The 27,439-nt window shown below is 32.4% G+C and overlaps 2 protein-coding genes across 2 annotated transcripts in view; one reads left to right on the forward strand and one right to left on the reverse strand.

The window, feature by feature from the left end:
* LOC126733815 (peroxisomal membrane protein 11C) overlaps nt 1–6,825 on the reverse strand; it is a 36,327-nt gene extending 29,502 nt beyond the window's left edge. Inside the window, exon 1 of the mRNA XM_050437229.1 lies at nt 6,534–6,825. Coding sequence (XP_050293186.1) covers nt 6,534–6,605 — 72 coding nt within the window. The 5' untranslated portion in view covers nt 6,606–6,825. The remainder of the gene's footprint in view (nt 1–6,533) is intronic.
* Nucleotides 6,826–14,423: 7,598 nt separating this feature from the next.
* Nucleotides 14,424–27,439, forward strand: part of LOC126733812 (targeting protein for Xklp2-like) — a 119,216-nt gene continuing 106,200 nt past the window's right edge. The window contains exons 1-2 of the mRNA XM_050437226.1: nt 14,424–14,579; nt 21,030–21,223. Of these exons, the coding sequence (XP_050293183.1) occupies nt 21,127–21,223 (97 nt within the window). The 5' untranslated portion in view covers nt 14,424–14,579; nt 21,030–21,126. The remainder of the gene's footprint in view (nt 14,580–21,029; nt 21,224–27,439) is intronic.

Here is a 27,439-nt window from a genome sequence, read left to right on the forward strand (position 1 = left end):
CGACTCGAGGGTTCTGGCTTTCTATATTACGGTGGCTTCGATAGAGAGCCTTATTGCTATTATAAATTACATTATGATTTGGATACATGTATGGGCTTGTCATCACTAAACTATTGCTGTGTAAATGTATAATGTTTTTTTAAATATCGAATGATGAGCAATAACCATTTAACATTAAAATCAACATATCATTTTCTGTAAATTCCTTAACCATAAATGATGCAGTATAAATCAGTTCATTGTTTGTACTTCCTGGCTTCGGGAAACACTGGACTTTGTAGTTAGCTTCAAACTTCAGACGCAATTTCTTCAGGAACACTCTACTACAATTTCCACCCACAAAAAGAAGCTTAGGTCGATTATCAACGGGTGAATTTGGCCTACATGGTAACTGTGTTGGAGAATTTATATTAACAAATTTAGATAAGTTTTGGTGTTCCTTTAATGCACAAATATCGGAATAGCAAGTATCTTTTTCAACTTCCAACACCTTTATAGACCGGATCATATTCTTATTCATCTTAGTTAGATCATTAACTTCCATTTGTAACATACCTATTTATTTGCGTCTTATAGGTTGCAGATTCATTTTCTAATGTTCTTATTGTTACAATTAAATTTTTATTTAAGGTATTTAACTCATTGATTTCCATATTGACATTTATTTTTTCCTCTTCACATACTTTTAATAGTGACAGTAACTTTTTTACAGTAACTTCTTTAGTTTTTAAATTTGTTAATTCAATTTTAAGTTCATCATTAAGTTTGTGGAGATTATCTAGGGAGGAGGAAAACTTCTTTTCGGCCTCTGACACTTCATCTTCAAACACCACAACTGTTTGTTCTCATTCTTTCCATATGCCTATCCTTTTCTTTTAGTTCAATCAACAATTCATGAATCTTCTGCTCATAAGACTTCTTTTCATTCTCATTTTCATTAAAATTTGTTTAACATTTTTCTGAGCATAAAATTTTGTAGCCTCCCATTTTTATGGCATCAGAATTTCTATCCAAACAACTTGGGTGGAATATAGACATACAAAAGATGCAGCAATAATTTGAAAACTCCTTTTTTTGACAGCATTTGAAATTACGATTCATTTTAATAAATTAAGGAATATATAAATATGGTTAGACAGGAATTGCTAGCCAAACAGGAACTTGAGCCTGAGCGTCACCAGGAACACGCGTAAAACAAACACACTAGCACGTCCTAAGGTTGAAGTTCTATGGTTTTAAGTTAAGGTCAATGCCAGCAAAACAAGTCTAGTTAGTTAAAACAGGAAATATTTATAAAACAAAAAAATATTGACCTGTTAATTAGGAACACTTGTATGGAAATATAGCACTTCGATGTGGTTGTAAAAAAATCAAAACAAATCAAACAAAACTGAGTACCGGCGTACCCTCCGAAAACTTAAGCACGACCGTCACGTATGACTGCTAAACTGATACTCTACTCTCATGTAAATAATAGGCCTTACATACAACATATTTTAATTAAAATATACTTAATATTCATGTGCATATATATTGACAGGATTCAAATTAAAATAGAAGTGGTGTTTAAAATGTGAAGGAAATACATGTCTTTATAATATAAAATTCAGTTTTCATTAAAATTCCCCAAACCCTTTTTTAAAATGTATTGTCAGGTTATGCCTATTTTGTATGTAATCTGCAAGGAAATTAAAAAACTATAGCCCAGTTCCCAAACCCCCTCTGATACCTCCTAAATCTCCAAAAATAGAAACAATACTATTTCTGTTAAATTTTATTAAAATTCAGCGCAGAATTGAAATCAAATGTCTTGCAAAAAAGATTGGCACATGCAAAGTATAAACAGTCTAAGGCCGTTGAAGACTATGAAATGTTCAGTAATCTTAGAGCAATCTGTAAAAATCAGGCCGATCAGTGCTACTCAAACTATATTGAGCAAACCCAATCTTCTATTTCCGGTGACCCTAAATATTTCTGGAAATATATAAGAGATAAGACACAAAATAACAGTATTCCATCTACTGTGAAATATTTAGATGCAGTGGGTGAAAATGGCCATGAAATAACATCTTTATTTGCACAATATTTTTCTTCAGTCTACTCTCCTGATGAATTTGATGTTCAGGAATTTACACAGCCTGATATTGCATGTTCTTCTGATATTAATGAAATGCATGTACAAATATCTGAAGTCTTTGAAAAGTTAACCAGTGTCAATGTTAATAAGGGCCCTGGGCCTGACTGTATTCCAGCTGTCTTCATAAAACACTGTGCTTTTGCTTTGGCACATCCACTATGGCTGATTTATAATTTGTCTTTCAAGACAGGTAGATTTCCAACCTCATGGAAGTTAAATTATTTGACTCCTATATTTAAGAATACAGGTCAGAGGGATGATGTGAAAAACTATCGTCCTGTTTCTCTGGCTTGTCACTTTGCAAAGGTTCTTGAAAGTTTTGTCACAGATTTTTTTATCAGAGAAATTTAAAAACATAATCTCAACTAAGCAGCATGGGTTTGTCAGGGGTAGGTCCATAACCACTAATTTGTTGCTTTACCAAACAGCTTTGTCGGGGGCCTTGGAGAGTGGTATGTCGGTTGATTCCATATATACTGACTTTTCCAAGGCCTTTGACAGGGTTAATCATTCTCTCCTGGTTGCAAAGTTGTCACTCTATGGCATTGGTGGTTGTCTTTTGGTCTGGTTGAAATCATATCTGTCTGGAAGAACACAGATTGTAAAGATAAAAAACTTTTATTCTAGTCCTTTTCCAGTGACTTCTGGGGTTCCTCAGGGTGCCGATCTTGCCCCTTTTTTATTTAATCTTTTTATTAATGATGTTGTTCATTATTTTGATTATTGTAATGTGTTGCTTTTTGCTGATGATGTTAAGATTTTTAGAATTATAGACAGTAACTTGGCACATCATGAACTTTGTTCTGATCTTCACAAATTTGAATTATGGTGCAAGAATAGAATGGTCCTAAAACTCCTAAATGCTAAAAAATGCAAATATATTCAATTTACCAAGAGTTTTAGTCCACTATTTCATCAGTACCATCTAATGAGTTCACTTATTGAGAAGGTATCAGAGATATGTGATCTTGGGGTGCTTTTTGATTGCAGACTAACTTTTTCAAAAAATATTGAAAACCTGTGTAATAAGGCTTACAAAATGTTGGGTTTTATTAAGAGGCACACTCATGAATTCAGCAGTATTGATTCCATTAAACTTCTGTATTTTTCATTGGTTCACAGTCAACTTGTTATTATGCTAAATATATAATGTGTCTAGAAAAAATTCAGTGTAAATTCATAAGATACATTGCTTACAAGCTTAATATTCCTTGTATTGATATTAATTACAGTGAAATGTATAGATTGCTGAACATTGAAAAGTTGGAGACTCGACGTAAAAACTGCCATATTGTCACAACATACAAGATTCTTAACAATGTAATACAGTCTCCTGAGTTGTTGTGTCAGCTTAATTTAAATGTTCCTCTTACTACAGTGCTCAGACAGACTAGATTATTCTACCTTGAAACAACATCATACACTGTATGGTGAAAACTGTGCGATAGGTAAAATGATGATTAACTCAAATTGTGTCAGTATAGATTTGTTTCATTGTTCTCTGAGTTCACTTCAACGAGTTTTAAAATCTGCTTAAGTGCAATATAATTTTATATCTTGACTTTGCTTAAAGTGTGTCTTCTTTTCTATTGTAGTTACTCTGTTTTAAACCATTGTTGTCCTTATATTTTATTTTATTTTATTGTTGTTACCTGTTATTTATGCTAGATATTTAATGATAGTACTAATACTTCAAGTGCTTTATTGCGATATAAAATCTTATTTTGTTGAATATTTTATATACTATTTTTATTTTGTAAATTGGTTAATTACTGTAATATATATACTGAATACTGAAAAGATATGAACAAATATTACAAATTGTTATACAAAAGCAGTAAGTAGAGCTCTCTAGAAAAAAAATAAGAAATAAAAGTCGAAAGGGATACTTGTATGGGCAATCCAACAATTCATTTTGGTCCTTATTTGCTGAAATGATTTACCTCTCAGATCAATCGATAAGGCATTGTATATCTTAGGATCTATGAAGCTAACATTCCTTTTTGCAGTAAGATTTTGATTTACAGCATGCCTTGTACAGCATTTATGTATTATCACATTTTTATAAAAATCATTAGTAAGTATAAATCTTATTACAGCTTTAATATATAGTTGTTCCACTTTTAAAAGGTTAATTTCTTGGAATAATAATTGGCTTGGATATCTTTTGGTTAGAAACATAATTATTTTTAATATATATTTTTGAGCAATGTCTAAACTATTTAAGACATTTTTGCAAGCACTACCCCAAACAATTATCCCATAATTCTTAAGAGACTCTACAAGAGAAAAGTAGGTTGTTTTTAGTAGCTTAAAACCCAAAATGTTGTGTAAATCATAAAATTTATATATGACTTCTTATTTTTGTAGTGACATACTCCAAATGTTTGGTCCATTTCAACCATTCATCTATATATGTAGATACCCAAATATTTGATATACTCCACTCTTTCCACCTTCCCACAATCACAAACATCCATATCAGGTTCATAATCTGCACTGTGAATTTTTAATTTATGAAAGACAGTTAATGTTTTCCCACTCAAGGCAAAAGTAAGAAATGTTGTCTTGTTAATATTTAATGACAATCAGCCTTTTATTTTTGAAATTGTAATCTCTGCCCTTTTAATAGTTGTCCCCCATGTTTCTGAACTCTGAAATATACAACTTAATAAGATAATGCTCACTTTTTACTTTCAAGAAAAAATACAAGGCTTTTCTGTTAGATTCACATATACCTTGATTGTAATGTTCAGTAATTTTAAGAAATGAGTTTAGTATAAAGTAGTATTGTATTGAAAATGCCCACTAATATTATATTTTTTAGGTAGCATGGAAGAACACATTATGTGAATGTTACCTTTTATGTAATATTTTGTGGTTGTATAATAAACATTTATTTATTTATATTAATTTTATGTTTCCCCTACAATCAATTATTGTCAGCAAAATAGTATACCTACCTCACCTTCATCCAAAATCAAGTATACCATCATTATAAACATTAAAAAGAAAGGGACCCAGCACAGTACCCTGTGGCATACCATAGTCAACAAAGACTGAATTACTTAAATAAGTTTTAACTTTAATCTTTTATGTTTTTTTATGTCAAAATGACTTTATGAGGTTATTTGCAATTGCCCTAATTCCCATTATTGTCTCATTTTTGTCCAGCCTACCAGAGAACAAGTTATTACTTTCTATGAAATACTGTAGTCTTACTTTAATGCACTTTTCAACCAGTTTGCTTAATGTGCTTGTTATAGCAATGGACCTATGGCTTATGGTTAACTCTGTTTTTCGTTGTTTAAAAATAGGCATTATCATGACCGTCTTTACCTTCGACAATAAGTAGAGGAGGCCGTGGTATTATATATTTGTCTTTTTAAGCACACTTGGATAAATTTCACCACTAAAAATGCAGTTGACATTATGCAACAGAGGTTTTAATAAGTATCTGTGATTATGTTCTCAGAAATAATCGAATCATGTCCACTTGCTCTATTGTTTTTTAAGGTTTTAATTTGTAATATTAATTCATTTTCTGTAAAAGGAATTTAAGCTAGTCTCAGTTCTTTCTATATAATTTGGTCTTGACTTTTTAATTTTACTTGCCAACCTTTGCCCTACTCTACTAAAATAATTATTGATAGAATATTGTACTGGCAGCTTAGTTATTAGACAACTAAATCTCATAAATTTTCATTTGCGTTCAAAAATATGTCATTAGTCTAGTACCATGAAAAAACAATGTTAATATGTTTTTAGAATTTTAGGTTATTCAAAAAACATATACACACATATTATTGTCATTAATATTTTTTATATTTTTTTTGTATTAGGCTCTTTATAGATTGGCACAAACAGATATGTTCACATCTAGCTACAGCTTATAAAGAAAATGAACTTGTAAGATGTATAGAATAATATAATGATTTATAATTCATTCTATATAGATTAATAAAACTTAAACTTAAATATGTGTTTTGTTTCAAAAATTTCAAATGGTTCAAGTAACTGTGGCTATCTTTTGGGTAAAGTTATTTTTCAAACATCTTACAGAACCCATTCAAAATATTTATTTAACCGTTCATCATATTGTACATATTATATCATCATTGACTATGCATTTAGTACATCCAATTCAGATAATGTAGGTAAAGAAATTTTGATAAATATAATATTCTAATCCTTCAATCCATAAGATTATTTAAACTAAATTGCTTAGAATTATTACATAGTATTAATTATTGTAAATTAATTTTGTAAAAGTGGTAATTCTTAGTAAGTACACATATATCTAGCTAATTAGTTTTTGCAGTTTAACTGAGATAAATTAAATAAATTGGTCACCTTCAATATTATTAATTATTACTAAGGAAAACTATGTGCCTACCTTGTCCCTTCCTTTGTATGATTCAAGTATTGTACAGGTCTCATCTAATAATAACATAAAAGTATCACCCATTTTGCCAAGAAAATAAAATTGGACAAATTAGGGTTGTAATACTACTCATTTATAAGCAAATCTCCACTACGTCTATTCAGTGTATCGTTCTTGTCAACATTTTTTAATTATTTTGGACTTTACACTATCCACTCATTTTCAACTAAAGTCGAAAATAAGGTAGGGTTAGGTAGGGTAGAAATAAAAGCAAATCATTTTTTAAAATTATTTTGACAGTAAAAAAAATTTTGGCTTCTGTTATGACAGTTTAGACTTTGACAAAAGTGACGTGGCCAGTGGCACACACCTAATGCCGCGTCCACATGAAACCAACAAAACAGAAAATGAATGGTTTCCAAAAATTTAGCAACAAACAAATCGGAAACATTTCATTTTCTTAATAAATGAAAAATAATTTAATTTGAAGAAAGATTCAGGTTACAAACAAAACTTAAATGCTAAATACACGATAAACATATTGTTTGTGTGTGTACTTGTTCTAAAATTCTATAGTCAAAAGTCAAAAATGGCTTTATTGTTACGTAACATAATCTGTTGTTAACAAAGCATTATATAAAACCTTAAAGATAGTTGACAACATAATCTTTTACAAAAATATAAAAATTTTAACAATTCTTACATACATAGAATATAGAACACACCCAAATAAAAGGTAATAAGAAGTCACATCACGCTACGCAAAAATTTTCACTGTCAAAAAGTCGTATTTAAAAACTCGTCTAGAGAACAAAATGCTTTAGCAAGTAAAAGTTTCTTTATATTTTTTGTCCTAAAGTGTTTTTCACAATTTATTAGCCTTATATAAAAGGGTAGGTGGTTAAAAAGCCTTCTGCCCCCGTACACTATAGAGGACTTAATCTGCTCACTTTTTGGGATAGGCAGATGTAAAGAGAAGGTTGTTCGAAGATTGTAACCCGAGGAGGAAGGGCCAAGCTGATGGCGATATTTTTTGTGGATAAGACAAACAGTCTCTAAAATAAAAAGGCATGGCAATGTCAGGACAGAGTGTTTTAAAAATAATGGCCTGCAGGGGCTACGAAAGGGAGCTGCACATATGTAGCGTGTGGCTCTTTTTTGCAAAATAAATAGAGAGCTGAACAAATACTGAGAGCACACACCCCAAAACACAATACCATATCTCAGATGAGACTCAATAAGAGCATAGTAGGCAATTTTAGCCACATCAAGTCCCAGAGAATGTGTTATTACTCTAATAGCATAACAGTTGGATGATAACTTCCCTATTAAAGAGGAGATATGATTTTCACATTTTAATTGCTTATCAATCATCAGACCCAAAAATTTGCATGTTTCACAAGGACTTATTGTTTCATTTTGCAAAGTGACAGTTCCAAGGTTACATTTAAAAGTTAAAATATTAGTTTTAGAAATATTAAAAGTTAATCTATTAGATTCACACCATGACTTTACAAGAATTAACCAATCAACAATATTCTTTAACCTCTTGGTGTCAGTGTCATGCCAAAGTAATGTTGTATCATCCGCAAAGATAGTAAATTTGCCCCTAATTGGAATTTGAGAGATATCATTGACATATAGCAGGAACAATATTGGTCCAAGAACAGAACCCTGGGGTACACCCGCATCCATATCCAGACGGGATGACATATCATTGTCAAAGAATAAATGAAGCCAGTCGAGAGCAACTCCTCTGAATCCATAGGTTTCTAGGTTCTGTAGCAGTATTCTGTGACTTACACAATCAAACGTCTTAGATAAGTCACAGAACACCACCGCCGCACTCTCCTCAGCATTCAACCCCATGTACAGACTCTCCAAAAAATTGAAAATAGTATCAGATGTACCCACTTTCATCCGGAATCCAAATTGCTGATGGTTAAGAACATTATGCCGTTTCAGAAATTCCATCATCCTAGTTTTTACCAATTTCTCTACAGGCTTGCCAAGCGTGGGAAGCATGGCTATGGGTCTGAAATTTGATGAGTCATCATAGTTTCCACCCTTAAATAATGGTATAATCAAGGCATCTTTAAGTAAATGTGGTAAAGGACCCACTTGAAAGTGAAACATTTATCACCTCAGCCAAAGAATCAAGGGTTGGTAGCGGTAGCGCTATTAGGACCTTTAGTGACAGCCCATCCAGAAGAGTTCTTATTTTTCATTGAGGATAGAGCTTCCATTATTTCACTAGAATCTGTTGGTCTAAAGAAAAATGTTTCAGGCACCTTAATATTGTGTAAGTATGAACGCGGATCTCTAACAGAATGAGGCAATAACATTGACAGACCCAAAGCAACACCCTGGAAAAAATGATTGAGTGTTTCGGCCGACACCGTGCTATTAGAAACAGAAGGGTTTCCTCGTAAGTCATTAACAATTTTCCAAGACTCTTTAGACTTATTTCTTGATTATGGTTTATTTTACTTGAGTAGTATAAGTTTTTTGCCACTTTCACTGTATCGCGGTAAATTTTGCGATATCTATTAAAGTAGGATATGAATCTGGAGTTGTCTAGGGCAAACTTTCTTATGGAGTGCAAACGCCGAAGATTTTTACCAGAAATTAAGAGACCCCTGCTATAACAGGGTCTTCTCCTTTTTTCCCTAATTGTCATCATGGGGAAAGTTGACTCAAAAACATCCACTAAAGTTGAATGAAAATTCTCAAAAGGATCACCGTTGTCAAGTATGATACCATTCCAGTCTATTGAATTACAACATTCTTTAAATTTACAGAAATTTTTTCTAGTGAACAACCTTCCCCACTTTTTTTTCTTGAGGTAAACTTTTTTTCACTTAGAAGAAAGGAACATAATACGGCCTCATGATCAGACAACCCAGCATTTACAATTCTACATGCAACCTGCGCTTCACAGAGCGTAGAGCAAACATAATCTAAAAATGATGCTGAATTAGCAGTGATGCGAGTAGGTTGATCTACATGCAAACTTAAATTAAAAGATTTCAGCACTCTATGTATATTACTCAGAAATATCTATAAAAATGAAGACACGCTGCATACTGACTTTTATCTGAGAGCCTGGTATTGTCTCATTCAAATTATTGCAATTTTGTGTATGAGCATTTCTTAGACTTTGTTTCCAGGCAATGATTGCAACATGTACAAAACTCTTGTAACAGATTCATATATAATCTTAGGGCGCAAGACCACTGCAGGTATAAACCTTTAGAGCTCGGTTGGCTCAATATTCAAGATCGTCAAACCCTACAGTTCACTTGTTTTGTATACCTGGTAAAAACCAATTTGCCTGCCTATCTAAATAATAGATGCTCCTTTCGATATAGCACACATAACCGGCCCACTAGATTTAGCAACTTTATTAGTATACCAAAACACCGTACGGCTCTTTTTCAACGTAGTTTTTCTTATCGGGGACCCAAAGTGTATAATGACTTATTTGCAATAAGCTCAATGAGCTCTCTTAACAAATGCTTAAAAGAAAACTAAAAAATGTTTTGCTTGGCCCATATTTATAGTATTAATAATAGGAGTATATTATTGTTAGTTTTACTTCTTTTTTCTTATACATATATTCTTTTCTTTCTTTACATATAAATATGGGCTTTTTTCCACATTGTATACATAGTATATTGATAATTTGGGTTTTTAAAATATGGTATTTTTTTAAATTTTTTGCTATTACGTAAGTGAAGTTCCATGCCAAACGGCAATCGCACTTCCTCCTGGGGAAGGGGGGATTGTTCACGTATCCCAGATATCTCAGATATCAGAAGGATGAAGCTCTGATGGAGTCCTTTCCATGTTATCGGACTCTGTTTTTTAACTTGATTTACATACTAGTACAATAAGTAATAAACTTAGACTAAAAGTACATGATATGTATTTAACTAGTTGATGTTATCTGCGTTTCCAATGAACGTTCTGACGATTCCAGATGTGGATAATAGCGTCGACTTCTGCATCAGCTTATAGATGCTTTTTTTGAGGTTGAGCAGTTTCATGTTTTCGATCAGGCTCTTTGGTATTACTCTTGTTGTTGAGACAATAATTGGAACTATCCGCACTTCTCTCATTTCCCATTGTCTTCGTATCTGGTGTTCTAGATCCCTGTACTTAACAATCTTTTCATTATATTTTGCTCTTAACTTATTATTGGGAATAGCTACAGCAATAAGGGTTGTCTTCCTAGAAATTTTATCGATTAGGATTAGGTCAGGCCTATTGTTACTTACTCGTTGGTTTATGAGTATAGTGCGATCCCAATACAATTTGTGTTTGTCATTTTCAAGAACTGGTTCCGGCTTATAGTTATAATGAGACTTTGAGACCTTGTGTGAAACAATTATGTCACTGGATCTGGTCCATACAAAACGCGTTATGATTGTTGGAGATTTTAATGTTCCGTCTTATCAGACAACCGAAACTAGCAGTATCAAGTGCAAGCTTTTGACCAACCTATGCGAGATCCTTGGTCTTAAGCAGTATAACAATATTCCAAATGTTAATAATAGGCTTCTTGACTTGGTTTTTTTAAATTTCGACGTCAGTGAGTCAGTGTCATCAAAAGTATATCACCGCTTATTGACGAAGATTTGCATTATCCTGCTTTGACAATTTCTTTTAAATCGGCTTCCCCTCATAAATATAATCCTTCTATAAGTTCAAATAATCTACAGCAGTTTAACTTCAGAAAAGCAGACTTTCCACTCATGTATAATTTGTTGCTTGATGCAAACTGGTTGTCAGTCTTGCAGTCTTCTGACGTTGACAGCGCTTGCAAGGAACTTTGCAAAAGACTTGATTCAGCTTTTGCTGCTTCAGCACCTTTAAAACAACGAAGACGGCGGCGATTTCCAGTATGGCTTTCAAAACAAATTATTTCTAATATATTTAAGAAGGAAAAAGCATATCGTGATTATAGATCCTCTCCAACTAAATTTAATCTTTCCAGATACAACAGACTTCGTCAGACAGTAAAATCTCAAGCCCGTGAGGCCTATAACTCATTTGTGACCCAAGCCGAGGAGAACATTGTCACTGATCACTGATCCCTCATCGTTTTGGTCTTTTGTTAGAGCTAAGAAAGCTCACTCTTCACTTCCGTCTATCATGTGCGATGCCAATGGTAATTCTTTTCAAGGAACAGAAAATATTGTGCCAGCTTTTGCCAAACTTTTTCAGAATACCTATAAAGATCCAATCAACCTCGCAGAAACCTATCCTCCTTCTAATTCCTCAGACCTCATTGACATTCTTCCATCAATTACCACTGAGGAAATTATTGCTGCTAGTCGGAGGCTAAAAAACAAGTTGACAGCCGATCCAGATGGTGTTCCAAGTTTTGTGGCTAAAGACTGCATGTTTGTCCTTTGTCAGCCTTTATGTCATATTTTTAACTTTATTTTGAAAACTGGCAAATTTCCAGGCGTCTGGAAATGTGCCAAGTAATACCAATTCACAAAAAAGACGATATAAACAGAATCGACAACTACCGACCTATCTCAATACTTTGCAATTTTTCCAAAACTTTTGAAACTATTGTTTATAACAGAATTCTTCCCCAAGTTCAATCACTACTCTCTATAGATCAGCACGGTTTTATTCCTAAAAGGTCGTGCATCACTAACCTCTGTAATGTGACTCATTTTATTTCTTCAGCCCTCGATAGAAAAAGTCAGGTTGATGTGGTGTATACTGATTTTAGTAAGGCTTTCGATCAGATAAATCATACCATTCTGCTGGAAAAATTGAACAAGCAATTCAACTTCTCAGAAAGGCTAATTTCGTTGCTTTCGTCGTACCTTATTGACCGTCTACAGTTTGTTGAGGTGGAAGGTTGCAGATCTAATACCTTTGTTTCAACTTCTGGAGTCCCACAGGGATCCAATCTCGGCCCACTTCTTTTTATCTTTTATTTTAATGATCTTATAGAATTGATTTACTGCCTTAGACTAGCTTATGCTGATGATCTGAAAATATTCTGGTGTATCAATAGTATCTTGGACTGCTTGTTCTTACAGAGTAACTTGGACCTAATTAGGGGGTGGTGCAGTCGAAATCAGTTATGTCTTAACATCTCGAAATGCTGTGTGATCTCCTTCCACCGAACCAAGGATCTTGTTTTATTTAATTACAATATAGACAATCAAATCCTCTGTAGAAGTACTTCTATTAAAGATCTAGGGGTTGTATTCGACGATGGGCTCACATTTGTACCACGTATTGAACAGACAGTGACCTCCTTGTTGAAACTTCTGGGTTTTGTCATTCGAAATAGCCGACTCTTCAACAATTCAAATTCAATAAAACTATTGTACTTTTCCTTTGTTAGATCAAGACTGGAATACGGTTCCTTGGTGTGGTGTCCTTTCTATGAATGCCATGTTGGCTACATCGAGAGTGTTCAGAGAAGGGTTTTAAAGTTTCTTATGTTTCGTGAGGATGGAATATATCCTGTTAGGGGACATGATCATGATCTGATGTTAGATAGATTTAATCTGCAATCTCTGGCATGAGGAGAACAATTCATTTTGTAACATTCTTATGGAAGTTGGTCAATAATCAAATAAATTCTCCTCCTCTCTTGAACGATATTCTATTTCATGTACCACGATTTGCTTCTAGAACAAATATCACTTTTGCTTTAGATCGCGCCAGAAACATTAGGTTTCAGGAGCCCGTATATCAAATGTGCAGAATTTTTAATTCAGTATCATCAACCTATGACATATTCTTATGCTCCATAAAGGATCTAGTTTTGTCTCTGACAAACCAACAGTTACCATAATTCCCTTTCTCTTCTTTTTTTCCCTTGTCCCATGAATCCCTTTCTTTGTGCATTCTAATGTTAATTTACATCATCCTTTAATTTTGATATATATATGATGTTACTATAGTAATTTAAGTTTTCCTTATTTTTCTTTCTTTTTGTTATTTAACTTATAGTAATTTAATACTTGTTTACACTTTCAAAACATTAATTGTAGATTTTCCTGTAACTGGGCTTTGCCTGTTGGAAATAAACTGCTAAATAAATAAATAATATTGTATCTTGGCTGTCGTTAAGAGGTTTAGTTTTTTTGCCAGCTCTTGATGCAGTATCTTTGCAACTAGATCATGTCGTTCTTTATATTCCGTTAGTGCAAAAGTTTGACATCCACCTGAGGTGAAATGCTGAATAGACTCCGTTGTCTCACATCCATATCTACATCTGTCACTTTGTACCGTCGGGTTACCTACGACAAACTTTAAATAATTTCTTTTTGGTATTACTTGATCTTGGATAGCCACACGAAACCCTTCAGTTTCGGGGAAAAGCTGTCACGAAGTCAACTAGTAGTTCGACGCCGTTATATTGACATACTGTTGTTGAACCTCATGAACATGCCTTCCTTTTATTTTATTTTTTTTTGAGGCCTTTCAGCAAATTTATTTTAGATAGGTTGTAAGTTCTTTAATTGTTGTAAGTTCGTAATTTTAGATGTTGTTCATTTTATCTAATTTTAATATGTGAGTGTGTGTGTATTATTTTATTTTTACATTGTATGTCTTGCGTTAATCAATTTTTTTTTTTTTATTAGTTATTAACATTTTCATATTAGTCTTCTCTATTACAAACAATTCAGAACTTTTAGTTTTATTTTTATATTTATGTAGCCATTATATTTTTTATTATTGTTGTGTATCTCTCTTTTTTTGCAGCATTGATGCTAAATAAATACTTATTATTATGACTACTGCCACTGACTTTACTGTCAACATCTCGCAGCGCAAATCACTCATGTAAAAGCCACCTAAGATCTGTCAACTGAAATGACAGTAGAAATCTGTCAACGGTTTGACAATGTTGACAAATTGAACGTTAATTCAAAAAGTTGATTTCATATTACTTACATTCGTTGTCTTTAGTTTGGTTCGGTTTTAACCGTTAGTGTTTTTGCAGCTATTTAAAAAAAAATTAGGAAATCGTATGGATTTCTCCAATTTACTTAATTAGTGGTTTGGAAACTTGTAAGTTTTTAATGAATTACATATAAGTGAGACTTCTTTTGGGACATTAGAGGCTTGAGGCTTTTGTTGTTTTTTTTTTATGGTATATTTATTGCACTAAATACAATGAAATATTTCATTCCTCATCACACAGTTACTTAGTGAAATATTTACACAAAAAAGGAACAGAATGTTTTGATAAATTTTTGGAAATTATTTAGAAGTATAGAAAATATAAAAAGTTTATTTAACTAACTAAAATCATAATGAATATTAGATAATTGTTCTTTAACAGATGACAGTTTAAGGCCTAAAATATCCATACCATGTTGCAATGCTAAATTAATGTTTGTTTTGGGTTTTACTTCACTACTTCAAAAGTTTCAATTTTTTTTTAAACTATATGATTTAACAAAAACAATAAAATTAACTTATACACATTAACAGTTAAGTTATAAGTAAAATTTAGAGAAGGGGAGTCTATAAAAAGGCATAGTTAAAAGATCTATGTTTTATATTACTCTTAAATACACTGGTGATGATGTTCTAATAATCTTCATAATAAATATTAAACTGGGTAACTTATTATTCCTCAAGTAAATTAAAGTATTTAAGAATGATTGGAGTTAGATTGAAATAAATATAGGACATTGTTAAAGATTTAATCTAAATATGTGAATAAGTCTGTTTTATTCTTCTTTTCAATAATTATGTGTATGAGATAGTATTTTTTAAATTATATTTAAAAAATACAATATTTATTGAAATAGTGATGTAATATCCAATCAATAAAATAGCTGACTAATTATAAATTCATCACAATATAAATTTTACCTTTATTTATATTTATTAATTCTATCAAATTACAGTCATTATATCTAACATGATTAATGATATATTACATAAATAACATAGTTACCATTGCATTATAATAATCTATTTGTAAAGTGAGGTGCATCATAGTGGAGTGTTGCATTCAATGAGGTTTTAAGTCTAAAAAAAGGCACACAAAGATTAGTTTCTGTTTTAGAGAGGTGATCTAGATCTCTTTAACAGTCCTATATTGACTTTTCTTTTTAAAAGCATACAGGATTAATTTAGAGATATACTAAATTTAAAAACATGCTTTATTATCATAAATACAGGGTATTTGTTGATAAAGCTACTTACATAATTTAAAAAAAACACAATACTGGGTTGAACATGCTAGCATAAACAATAATAACACAAAATTTAATTTAAAATTCAAGACGAAATGAGTTAAAATTTTCTAAGAGTAACATCACAAAAATAATATAAAATATAACATGACAAAAAATCAAACATTTAAATTTTTATTAAAACATATTATGTCCTATGGGCCTATTCCCAATTATCTTTAAAAAACTCTGTTAGGCTGTACAAATACTTGCTTTTAAGCAGTTCTGTTAAGGGGAAATTCCATGTTAGTTCAATCTTCTGGGATGGGCATTGGAATATTGTAATTTTCTCTTTTTTATTTATATTTTTTATATATTAAGCAAGCAGACTCCACAATAAACAAACAACATAAGATAAGTTAGGTTACTTTAAATAGGGGTCTACATAAGTTCTGTGGAGATTTATGACACATATATCTAATGGCTCTTTTTTGCAAAATAAACACAAGAGGTCCAATCCCACTTCATTTGAAATCACTCTAACAGCACAACATCCTCTAGCCAGTTTTTGCCTCAATGCTGATATATGGTCACAAAACTTTATCATCAATAACAATTCCAAGAAATCTGTTGAAATTATTTACTTCCATTTTTTTGTTGTGAAACAGTAACTGGTCTGAACATACAAACTTAAAATTTAGCATTTTAGTCTTATCTATATTTAAAGACAACAGATTAGCATCAAACCACTGTTTAACCATTAACACATCTGCAGAAATAGTTTTTGTTAATGTGCTTTTATAATTTTCTGCCCATAATGATGGGGAGCCGATCATAAGAGCATGCTCCCTCTGATAGCTTATTTAATTTTATACAAAATAGTGCCAATGAAGTTTTAATTACTATTAAGAGTTTAAAAGCTAAAAAACCACTGGTAGTGATAATATGCCAACTTACATCTTTAAAGCTCTATCTGAATATCTTGTTTTACCTTTAACACACATCTTTAATCTTTCAATAAAATTTAATAAATTTCCTGAAATATTAAAACACACAATTGTTTCAGCTATTTTTAAAACCAGGCTAATGATATAAAAAATTATTGGCCAATAAGGCTTATTAATGTGAAAGCAAACATTTTTGAGAAAATTTTATACAAGCAACTATATGAACACCTTAAATTTAAGTTCAATAACAGTCAGCATGGCTTCTGACTAATCAACTGTGACAAACTTATTAGCTCTCTCTGAAAGTGCATCCAAAGCATTTGATAGTAGGAGTCAGCCGGATGTTATTTACACAGATTGAGAAAAGGCGTTCGATATAGTCAACCACTCTATTTTGTTGGACAGATTAATTAAATATGGCATTTCTAAAGAGGCATACCTACTTATTAAGTCTTACCTGACTGATAGAGGACAAAGAGTGAAAATTAGTAGTAACTTTTCAGAGCCTTATGTAGCTAAATCTGGAGAAACAAGGTTCAAATTTATGGCCCTTACTTTTTACTGTGTTTAGCAATTGAAATTGCCTTATATTCTCTGATGACTTTAAACTTTATAAAATAATTCGATTGCAAGGTGACATCCATCAACTGAAAAGTGATTTGGCTAGAGTTGTGGACTGGTTTAAAATAAATCAAATGTCAATTAATGTTAAGAAGTGTGCTGCTGTATTGATGATTATTATATTTTAGATAAAAAAATAAAAAGGTGTGATGAAATAAGGGACCTAGGAGTTTGCTACCAAAGCAGTATGAAATTTAGTATTCATTTTGACTACTAACAAATTTAAAATTGAAAACGTTATTAGATTATATAATGCAGTTGTGAGGCTACATCTTGAGTATGAATTGCAGGTTTGGATGCCATCAACAGAGTCTCATTCAAATCAGATAGAGAAAGTATAAGAACGGTTTTACGTTACATTTATGAAACAAGAAAATTATGAAAAAAGAAACAATGCATACCTATATTTGGTGTCATATATGTCAATGCTAAACACCTTTAATTTCATAAAACTTGAAGAAAGAAGAAATATACAAGCTGTGTTATTTATATATTTTATTGTCAAATAACATATTAAAATTGTTAACTGATTAATCACATTAACTTTAATGTTCCTAAAGTGTATTTAAGACATTTACACCAAAACTTCTTTAGGGTAAATCCTAGAAGCATTTCTCCTGATAAGATTGATGGATAATTGTAACCAGTATCTAAATAAACTTAATATAGATATTTTTGAAGTGTCCAGGGCATAGTTGAGGCTATTGCTGTTACTAAAAACTAGCAATATAGGTTGTAAATAGTTTTTCTCTTTGATCTTTGATTTTTTGTTTGATTTTTAATGATGATTGGTCTTTGTATTAATTTTATTATTCCCTTTCTCCTTTACATACAATTACCAATCTAGTGTATTTGGTGTTTGTAAAGTATATTATTAAATAAATTAAATAAGATGGTGTTGTCATCTGAAAAATAGTGAAAAATCCTCTTATCTGGAGAGACGCCAGATCATTTATATACAATAGAAATAAAATGGGACTGTGAATTGAACCCTGAGGAACTCCCTGGCTCACTACACAAAGTTCAGACAAAGTACCATTTGACTGAACAGACTCTCTATGACAAAAAAAAAAACCATTCTAGAGCAACTCCCCTAAATCCATATCTAGAAAGCTTACTGAGCAGTATGGTTCCATGGTTGACACAGTCAAATGCTAAATGCTCTTAAAAAACTTAAAAACAAAGAAACTTCTGGTTTTAATGGTGTGCCATCCTATCTGTTGCGTGATTCTGCCTCTGCATTTGTGAAATATTATCTTTAATTTATCTCTTTGTACAAGCACCTTTCCTAAAGATTGGAAATTTGCCAAAATTTGTCCCATCTTTAAATAGGGAGAAAAAAAATATGGTGGACCAATTTCCATACTATCAAACTTCTCTAAAGTCTTTGAAATTTGCCTATATGATAAGCCTCTTTCACCAAGTGAAAGATTTAATTTTACCAATCCAGCATGGTTTCTTTCAATCCAGATCTACAGTAACTAACTTAACATAATTTCTTCAGACTGCATATGAGGCTATAAATAATAAATATTAACTAGACGTAATTTATACGGACTTCGCTAAAGCCTTTGATAAGATGGACCATGGACTTCTTGCTCAGAAACTTATCAGTTTTGATTTTCTTCTAATCTTGTACAATCTTTTGCTTCCTATCTGGCAGATAGACACCAGTATGTAGAGTATTTAGATGCTTAGGTCATATGGTTATGAAGCATATAGAGGTGCCCCTCAGGGTAGCAATCTTGCTCCTTTTTTGTTTTCCATTTCTATCAGTGACATATCTGTTCACATTTTAAGCAATAGTCTTCTGTTTGCTGACGACCTAAAGATATATCGCATTGTAAGTAATTGGGATGATTGTTTGCTTCTCCAAAATGATATTAATTTACCCTACAACTGGTGCAAGATTAATTGGCTTCCTCTCAATATTGAAAAGTGTAAAAAGATGTCCATTTCCTTGCTAAAAAATTAAATTAGCTATGACTATACATTAAATGGTACAATTCTTTCTAACTGTTATTATATTTGTGATTTGGGTGTCACTATTGACAAGAAGCTTAATTTTTGCTATATAGATCACATCATAAAGTCACCTTTGAAATCTCTTGGTTTTATTATAAGAAAGTAGAATCATCTTATTTAATTCCCTAATAAAATTCGGATTACTTTATGTGGCTCCACTCTGGTATCCAAACTATACTGTTCACTGTTCATTGTAAATTTCTGAAACATATATTTATTTAGCACAAATTTAGCAAAGAAAGAGCCTTTATACAAAGCATGCTCTTGGTTTAACTTAGTCCATTTGAGTCTGGATGTCAATCTCTTTAATATAAGTTCTTGTAATTTCAAAAAAATATTGTCAAATAATATTGTAAGCCTATTTAGTTAATATGCCTCTTATGTTTTTTCTTGAACACATTTTCTGATCTTCGTTATGACTTGCCTTTTTGGGGTTTATTAAACATAATTTTTGTGATTCAAAAAAAGGCAGTTAGATACCCATGTTCTGCTGGGTTAAGAGATTCTTGTAAACCTCTCTTTATATCTCAAAAAATCCTAACTCTTTTTTCTCTTTTTATCTTAGAAACAGCTACTCTTATTCATAAATGTCCTAAACCTCCCTCTAACATTGGTCATATGACTCGCCAGGTTAACGATTTTCACTTACCAATCCCTACATCCTCCCTCACCAAGAACTCTCACTTATATACCTTAGCCAAAAAATTTACAACCATGTTCCTCTATGTATCAGACAAATTTTAGAAGTTAAGAAATTCAAAAAGGAATTAAAATCAAAAATTTATTAGTTTTTAGGATGCTTGTACACAAGATTTTGTTGTCTTACGTAATATAGCACATTTTCTTTCTTTCTTACTTATTAGTTATGTTTTTATATATGATTATTATTATTTTTCATAATATATATATTGATTTTACTTATATTTTCATATATTGTCTTAGTGATTAGGATTAGATTTCTGTTAGACAATAAATATATTTGAATATCGTGTGTTTCTATATTTAGGAACAATTTTAATGTGATTTGGTGCAATTTTTTCCTTTTTGTCTGGTATAATAAGCCTTGTTGGTCCAGCAGTTAAGAATGCATGAATTCTTGATCTTACAACGAGGCAGGTGATCTTATAATATAATTGATCTTACAATAGGCAGAACGTTTTTTACCGTAAAAGGGAAATGTATGCCTTGCAAATTTAAGATTTCCTACAGTTTTTAACTTTCTTGTTTCGTAAAGATTATGCTAATCCAAAACCAACCCAACCCAACTATATCATCGAAAACGGTATAATCCTAAAGGATCTTTGTGTTAAAATAAAATTTAGAATGTAATGGCTTATAAATTTCACTTAAAAAGTTTGTGTGTAAAATTGTTGGTATAGTTAAAGTAAAGCATTATAAAATTTTACTTCCCGATTTGTTAAATTTCAACTAAATCTACATCAATCAAGTTATTTCTGTACCTAGTATTGTGGCTGGGTATATTTGCTATCATGACATATTTGTCAATATTTTCTTTAAATAAAAGCATAAAGATTTTGTTAAATACAGTCTACAAGAAATATATGGCTTTAACTATAGATCATATTTCAGATAGTTGAACTATAAACATTTCATCAGGATAAAACCAATTTTGAGTCATTTAAAGGATGTTCTCAAAAATCTGCTTTGCATCTTAAAAGATCTCTTTCAATGTAAATAAGATTTAAAAAAAAATATTATATAGTATTTTCACTTTTTAGGTATAGGACTTCTGAAGAGAAATAGCAGAAAATTTATACACCTATTTTTTATATTTTTAAAATCATATATTAGTTACATTGTATATCGGATTTAAATATGGAGGGAAATAATTTTGAATTTTCCTGCCCGAACTATGTTGATTTTGAAAAGGAATGTTTTTCTGAGGATGACACCATATCTGACGTTTTTTTCGGTAAGTATTATTCAATACTTAGTGTTTTGTACATGTCATATAATAAATACATGTTTGTCCACTTTTTATGGTTTGAACCTGCTTATTTTGACATTTCCTCAGCGCCATCGTTTACTACACCAAAAGATTCGGAATTTAATAAAAGCTTATTTTCCCCAAATTGAATAATCATATTGTGTCATACATCATTGTATTCGTAATAAAATGTGCTATAATACAGGTTATATTTATTTTAGTTGCCATATAAAAGTCATATAAAAGTATAGAAAATATCTCAATGCTGTTTTGTAGAGCTTAAAAAGTGGCTGTGAGAAAGTGTCTTTTGTTTTTCCATATCTCTTTCAATTCAACGTCAGAGAAAAATAAAAACGAAATCGGCAAATTTCGGTTTTTTAGCCAAATCTTCGGAATCTCGAACGCGATGGAATTTACTTCCGATAAACATCAATAGAATAAGAACCTTTGGCTGCAGTGTTGTCAGATGATTGGGTGAGAATTATGGTACATTCTGGCCAAAATTATGGAATTTTGTATAAAATTATGGTACAATCATACAATTCTGTCAGTACACAACCTTTTCCTATGTATGACGTCACGTCACAGTCGTGCCGTCGCCAAACTTATAAAATGTGTTACATTTTGTTGATGTAACACATTTTATACATAATGGATTATGAATTTAATCAAATTTCCTATTCTGATCATTTCTTTTAATTAAAAGAACGATTTCTAGTAGAAATAAAATACTTTTTTAACAACGATAGTAATTTATTGAAAAATGAACAAAACATTGCACTCAAAATCTAAATTAAAAATAGATAAACATTAACACAAATACATATACATATTTGTATATTGTAATATTTGTATTTGTAATTTTAACCAACCCTGAAACGACTTATCTAATTTCCAATCCTTTCGATAGCTTTGGGGTCTATTTGCTCGTCTATTTTTATTTCCAAACTTAACTTGTTTTAAGTTTCGTTCACTATTTTCATCTTCGGATTCAGAATCAGAAATATTTATATGTTTTTGTTTTAAGCCGGAGTTGGAGGTCATAATCTTATAATAATTATTGAAGCTTTATTCTTTAGTTCTATTTCACCCCGAACAGCCAAAAGCAAACAAAAATAATAACAAAACAACTTAACCTCAAATAATAAAAATAAATGACGGACTGTTGACGTTGACGTTGACGTTTAGAAGGGTTGTGTCTTAATGTAGTTTTGTGTTTAATAGGATTTTTCATGTACATTTCGCATTTTACTGCGAAATTGTTCATATCATATTAATATAAAAAATAATCATAGAAATTTATAAAACCCAAAAAAAAAAACAAATTCATGGTACAACTATGGTACATTTCTGATTATGGTACAAATTATGGAGCAAGCAAAAAATGTTGCAAAATTATGGTACAATTCCATAATTATGGTACGTCTGGCAACACTGTTTGGCTGGCAGCGGCATGCATACGCAGCGCCGTTCTGTAAATTACCCCGCGTGTTTGTCCGTCCGTTGCCATAGCAACCGTCGTAAGCGCGGGGGGAGGTGTTGCATCGGATTATTGTTTCTGCTAATTGTGCTGCATTGACACATGCGGTGGCGGTCGCCGCTGCTCTTATGAGAATATGTTTAGCGCGCTCGGGTTTATGAATACTTTTACAAATATATTCTTTATAGGATTACCCTAAATTTGATGAATCAGATAAAATAAAGAATTAATTTGTTATAAAATATAAAACAAACTAAATTGTAAACGTAAAGATGTCGATTTTAAAACTCTTAAATTTTTTAAAATTTGTGGTGAAGCGGCGCTTTATCCGCGTCCCCTGACGAGCCGCTACTGGTGACCGCCTAAAGTTCCGCATAAATTCGATAAAAATTAGAGACATGATTTTTTGAGAAAACGCTTGGACCCGTCGATTTTTATTTTAAGTTGCGCATTATCGCGCATTATTTGCGCACCTCACACCACCTACGTCTTTGTTATCAAAATGTACGTGGCCTCCGCACCAAGACTGATAAGCTTTATACAGGGATCTCCGTGTGCGACTTTGACATCATTGCCTTCACCGACACGTGGCTTCAACCAGATATCGACTCAGAATTGTGTCCAGAAACATTTAGAGTGCTCAGATCTGACAGACAGCTGGATAGAGTGGCCGCTACTCGTGGTGGTGGCTGCTTGGTCGCAGCTTCTCACAACATCCACCTAGAGAGGGTTAACTTGGAAGACATCCTTAACTCCACACCGCTTATAGATATTTTAGGTTGTAAGCTCACTTATGGTTATTTTGTATTTTATTTATTTATATGTCCCTCCTTGCCAAACTGAGAGAGACTTTGAGACCTTGTGTGGAACAATTATGTCACTGGATCTGGTCTACACAAAACGCGTTATGATTGTTGGAGATTTTTTAAATTTTGACGTCAGCGTCATCAAAAGTATATCACCGCTTATGGACGAAGATTTGCATCATCCTGCTTTGACAATTTCTTTTAAATCGCTTCCCCTCATAAATATAATCCTTCTATAAGTTCAAATAATCTACAGCAGTTTAACTTCAGAAAAGCAGACTTTCCACTCATGTATAATTTGTTACTTGGTGCAGACTGGTTGTCCGTCTTGCAGTCTTCTGACGTTGACAGCGCTTGCAAGGAACTTTACAAAAGACTTGATTCAGCTTTTGCTGCTTCAGCACCTTTAAAACAACGAAGACGGCGGCGATTTCCAGTATGGTTTTCAAAACAAATTATTTCTAATATCTTTAAGAAGGAAAAAGCATATCGTGATTATAGATCCTCTCCAACTGAATTTAATCTTTCCAGAACAGGCTTCGTCAGACAATAAAATCTCAAGCCCGTGAGGCCTATAACTCATTTGTGACCCAAGCCGAGGAGAACATTGTCACTGATCCCTCATCGTTTTGGTCTTTCGTTAAAGCTAAGAAAGGTCACTCTTCACTTCCGTCTATCATGTGCGATGCCAATGGTAATTCTTTTCAAGGAACAGAAAATATTGTGCCAGCTGTTGCCAAACTTTTTCAGAATGCCTATAAAGATCCAATTAACCTCGCAGAAACCTATCCTCCTTCTAATTCCTCAGACCTCATTGACATTCTTTCACCAATTACCACTGAGGAAATTATTGCTGCTAGTCGGAGGCTAAAAAACAAGTTGACAGCCGGTCCAGATGGTGTTCCAAGTTTTGTGGCTAAAGACTGCATGTTTGTCCTTTGTCAGCCTTTATGTCATATTTTTAACCTTATTTTGAAAACTGGCAAATTTCCAGGCGTCTGGAAATGTGCTAAAGTAATACCAATTCACAAAAAAGACGATATAAACAGAATCGACAACTACCGACCTATCGAAACGTATCATCCATTTTTCTCTAAGAGACCAAACGAAAACAAAAACAAAGGTAAGGACACAAAGTCACGGTCTCATCAAAATAATGATGATGCTCCGACAGGAGCGAAACACGTGTAGCTTTTAAGCTTTTTTAAGCAATTATATGGATTTGATGAGACCGTGACTTTGTGTCCTTACCTTTGTTTTTGTTACCGACCTATCTCCATACTTTGCAATTTTTCCAAAACTTTTGAAACTATTGTTTATAACAGAATTCTTCCCCAAGTTCAATCACTACTCTCTATAGATCAGCACGGTTTTATTCCTATAAGGTCTTGCATCACTAACCTCTGTAATGTGACTCATTTTATTTCTTCAGCCCTCAATAGAAAAAGTCAGGTTGATGTGGTGTATACTGATTTCAGTAAGGCTTGCGATCAGATAAATCATAGCATTCTGCTAGAAAAATTGAACAAGCAATTCAACTTCTCAGAAAGGCTAATTTCGTTGCTTTCGTAATACCTTATTGACCGTCTACAGTTTGTTGAGGTGGAAGGTTGCAGATCTAATACCTTTGTTTCTACTTCTAGAGTCCCACAGGGATCTAATCTCGGCCCACTTCTTTTAATCTTTTATATTAATGATCTTATAGAATTAATTTCCTGCCTTAGACTAGCTTATGCTGACGATCTGAAAATATTCTGATGTATCAATAGTATCTTGGACTGCTTGTTTTTACAGAGTAACTTGGACCTAATTAGGGGGTGGTGCAGTCGAAATCAGTTATGTCTTAATATCTCGAAATGCTGTGTGATCTCCTTTCACCGAACCAAGGATCCTGTTTTGTTTAATTACAATATAGACAATCAAATCCTCTGTAGAAGTACTTCTATTAAAGATCTAGGGGTTGTATTCGACGATAGGCTCACATTTGTGCCACATATTGAACAGACAGTGACCTCCTCATTGAAACTTCTGAATTTTGTCATTCGAAATAGCCGACTCTTTAACAACTCAAACTCAATAAAACTATTGTACTTTTCCTTTGTTAGATCAAGACTGGAATACGGTTCCTTGGTGTGGTGTCCTTTCTATGAATGCCATGTTGGCTACATCGAGAGTGTTCAGAGAAGGGTTTTAAAGTTTCTTATGTTTCGTGAGGATGGAATATATCCTGTTAGGGGACACGATCATGATCTGATGTTAGGTAGATTTAATCTGCAATCTCTGGCGATGAGGAGAACAATTCACTTTGTAACATTCTTATGGAAGTTGGTCAATAATCAAATAAATTCTCCTCCTCTCTTGAACGATATTCTATTTCATGTACCAGGATTTGCTTCTAGAGCAAATATCACTTTTGCTTTAGATCGCGCCAGAACTGACATTAGGTTTCAGGATCTCGTATATCAAATGTGCAGAATTTTTAATTCAGTATCATCAACCTGTGACATATTTGTATGCTCCATAAAGGATCTAGTTTTGTCTCTGACAAATTAACAGTTACCATAATTCCTTTTCTCTTCCTTTTTTCCCTTGTCCCATGAATTGAATTCTTGAATCCCTTTCTTTGTCCATTCTAATGTTAATTTACATCTCCTTTAATTTTGATATATACATGATGTTACTAGTAATTTAAGTTTTCCTTATTTTTCTTTATTTTTTTTTTCTTTTTGTTATTTAATGTACTTGTTTACACTTTCAAAACATTAATTGTAGATTTTCCTGTAACTGGGCTTTGCCTGTTGGAAATAAACTGCTAAATAAATAAATAAATAAATAAATTATTTCACATAAATTTTTGTATACAGAGTGGAACAAAAAAAAGATTGACGTCATCGGTCATTTTTTTAAATGGAATGCTATATTTTTTATTGCATATATGAAATATAGGCGAAATTCCAAGCAAGTTTCGTATAACACACTTATCTCAAAACTCAACCGTTTCAGAAATACAGTGAACGTCGCCAATAACGACGTCGCTTATAACGAAATGTCGCATATAACCACCAAACGCCCGTATCTTGGTTGGATTTCTATATTTTCAATAGTAAAAAAGTCCGACTATAGCGTCGTCGATTATAGTGACGAAGTCGCTTTTAACGACTTCATTTGGCTTAATTTGGATTTTTTAGACCGGTTACTGCGACAATCGACGAGCAACGCTGAAATACAGGAGTTGTTTTAGGGGAATACCCTATTTCTGAACATCTGCATGATAGACGTAAACGTATTGTGCGTAGTTTATTCCAGTCCAGCGTGGATTAACAGTTCATACAAAAGGTTGATGTTGCTTTTTATTGTTGTTTTACCTTTGTATGTGCTTTGATTGTGTTTTTGTGATTACAAACATTCTACAATGGTTTCGGTGTCAAAGAAAAGAAAAGTTCTTTCAATTGAAGAAAAAGGTTTTATTATTGCAAGACTTGAATCTGGTGAAAGTGATACTACTGTAGCTAGTGCGTTTGATTAATCTCACTCAAGTGTATCCACAATTTTGAAGAACGAGGATAAAATTAAAGAAGCGTTCAACGAAAATTTATTTGGCAAGAAAAAACTCAAGTTATCTCAACACCCAGATATCAATCAAGCCTTACTCAAGTGGTTCAAAAGTCAACGAAGTCGTGGAACTCCCTTAAGCGGTCCAATATTACAGGCAAAAGCAAATGATTTTGGAAGAATTATGGGTAAAATGGACTTTAAAATGTTCTGAAAGTTGGATTAAAGGTTTTCGTCAAAGACATAAAATAGTGTTTGGGAAAATAAGTGGCGAAGCTGCCAGTGTGCCTCAAGAAGTGTACGTGAAAACTGGTTAACAACTGTGTGGCCTGAAATACGAAAAGGATATAAGGATGACGAAAT

The sequence above is a fragment of the Anthonomus grandis genome, chromosome 3, assembly GCF_022605725.1.
Source record: "Anthonomus grandis grandis chromosome 3, icAntGran1.3, whole genome shotgun sequence".
NCBI lineage: Eukaryota > Metazoa > Arthropoda > Insecta > Coleoptera > Curculionidae > Anthonomus > Anthonomus grandis.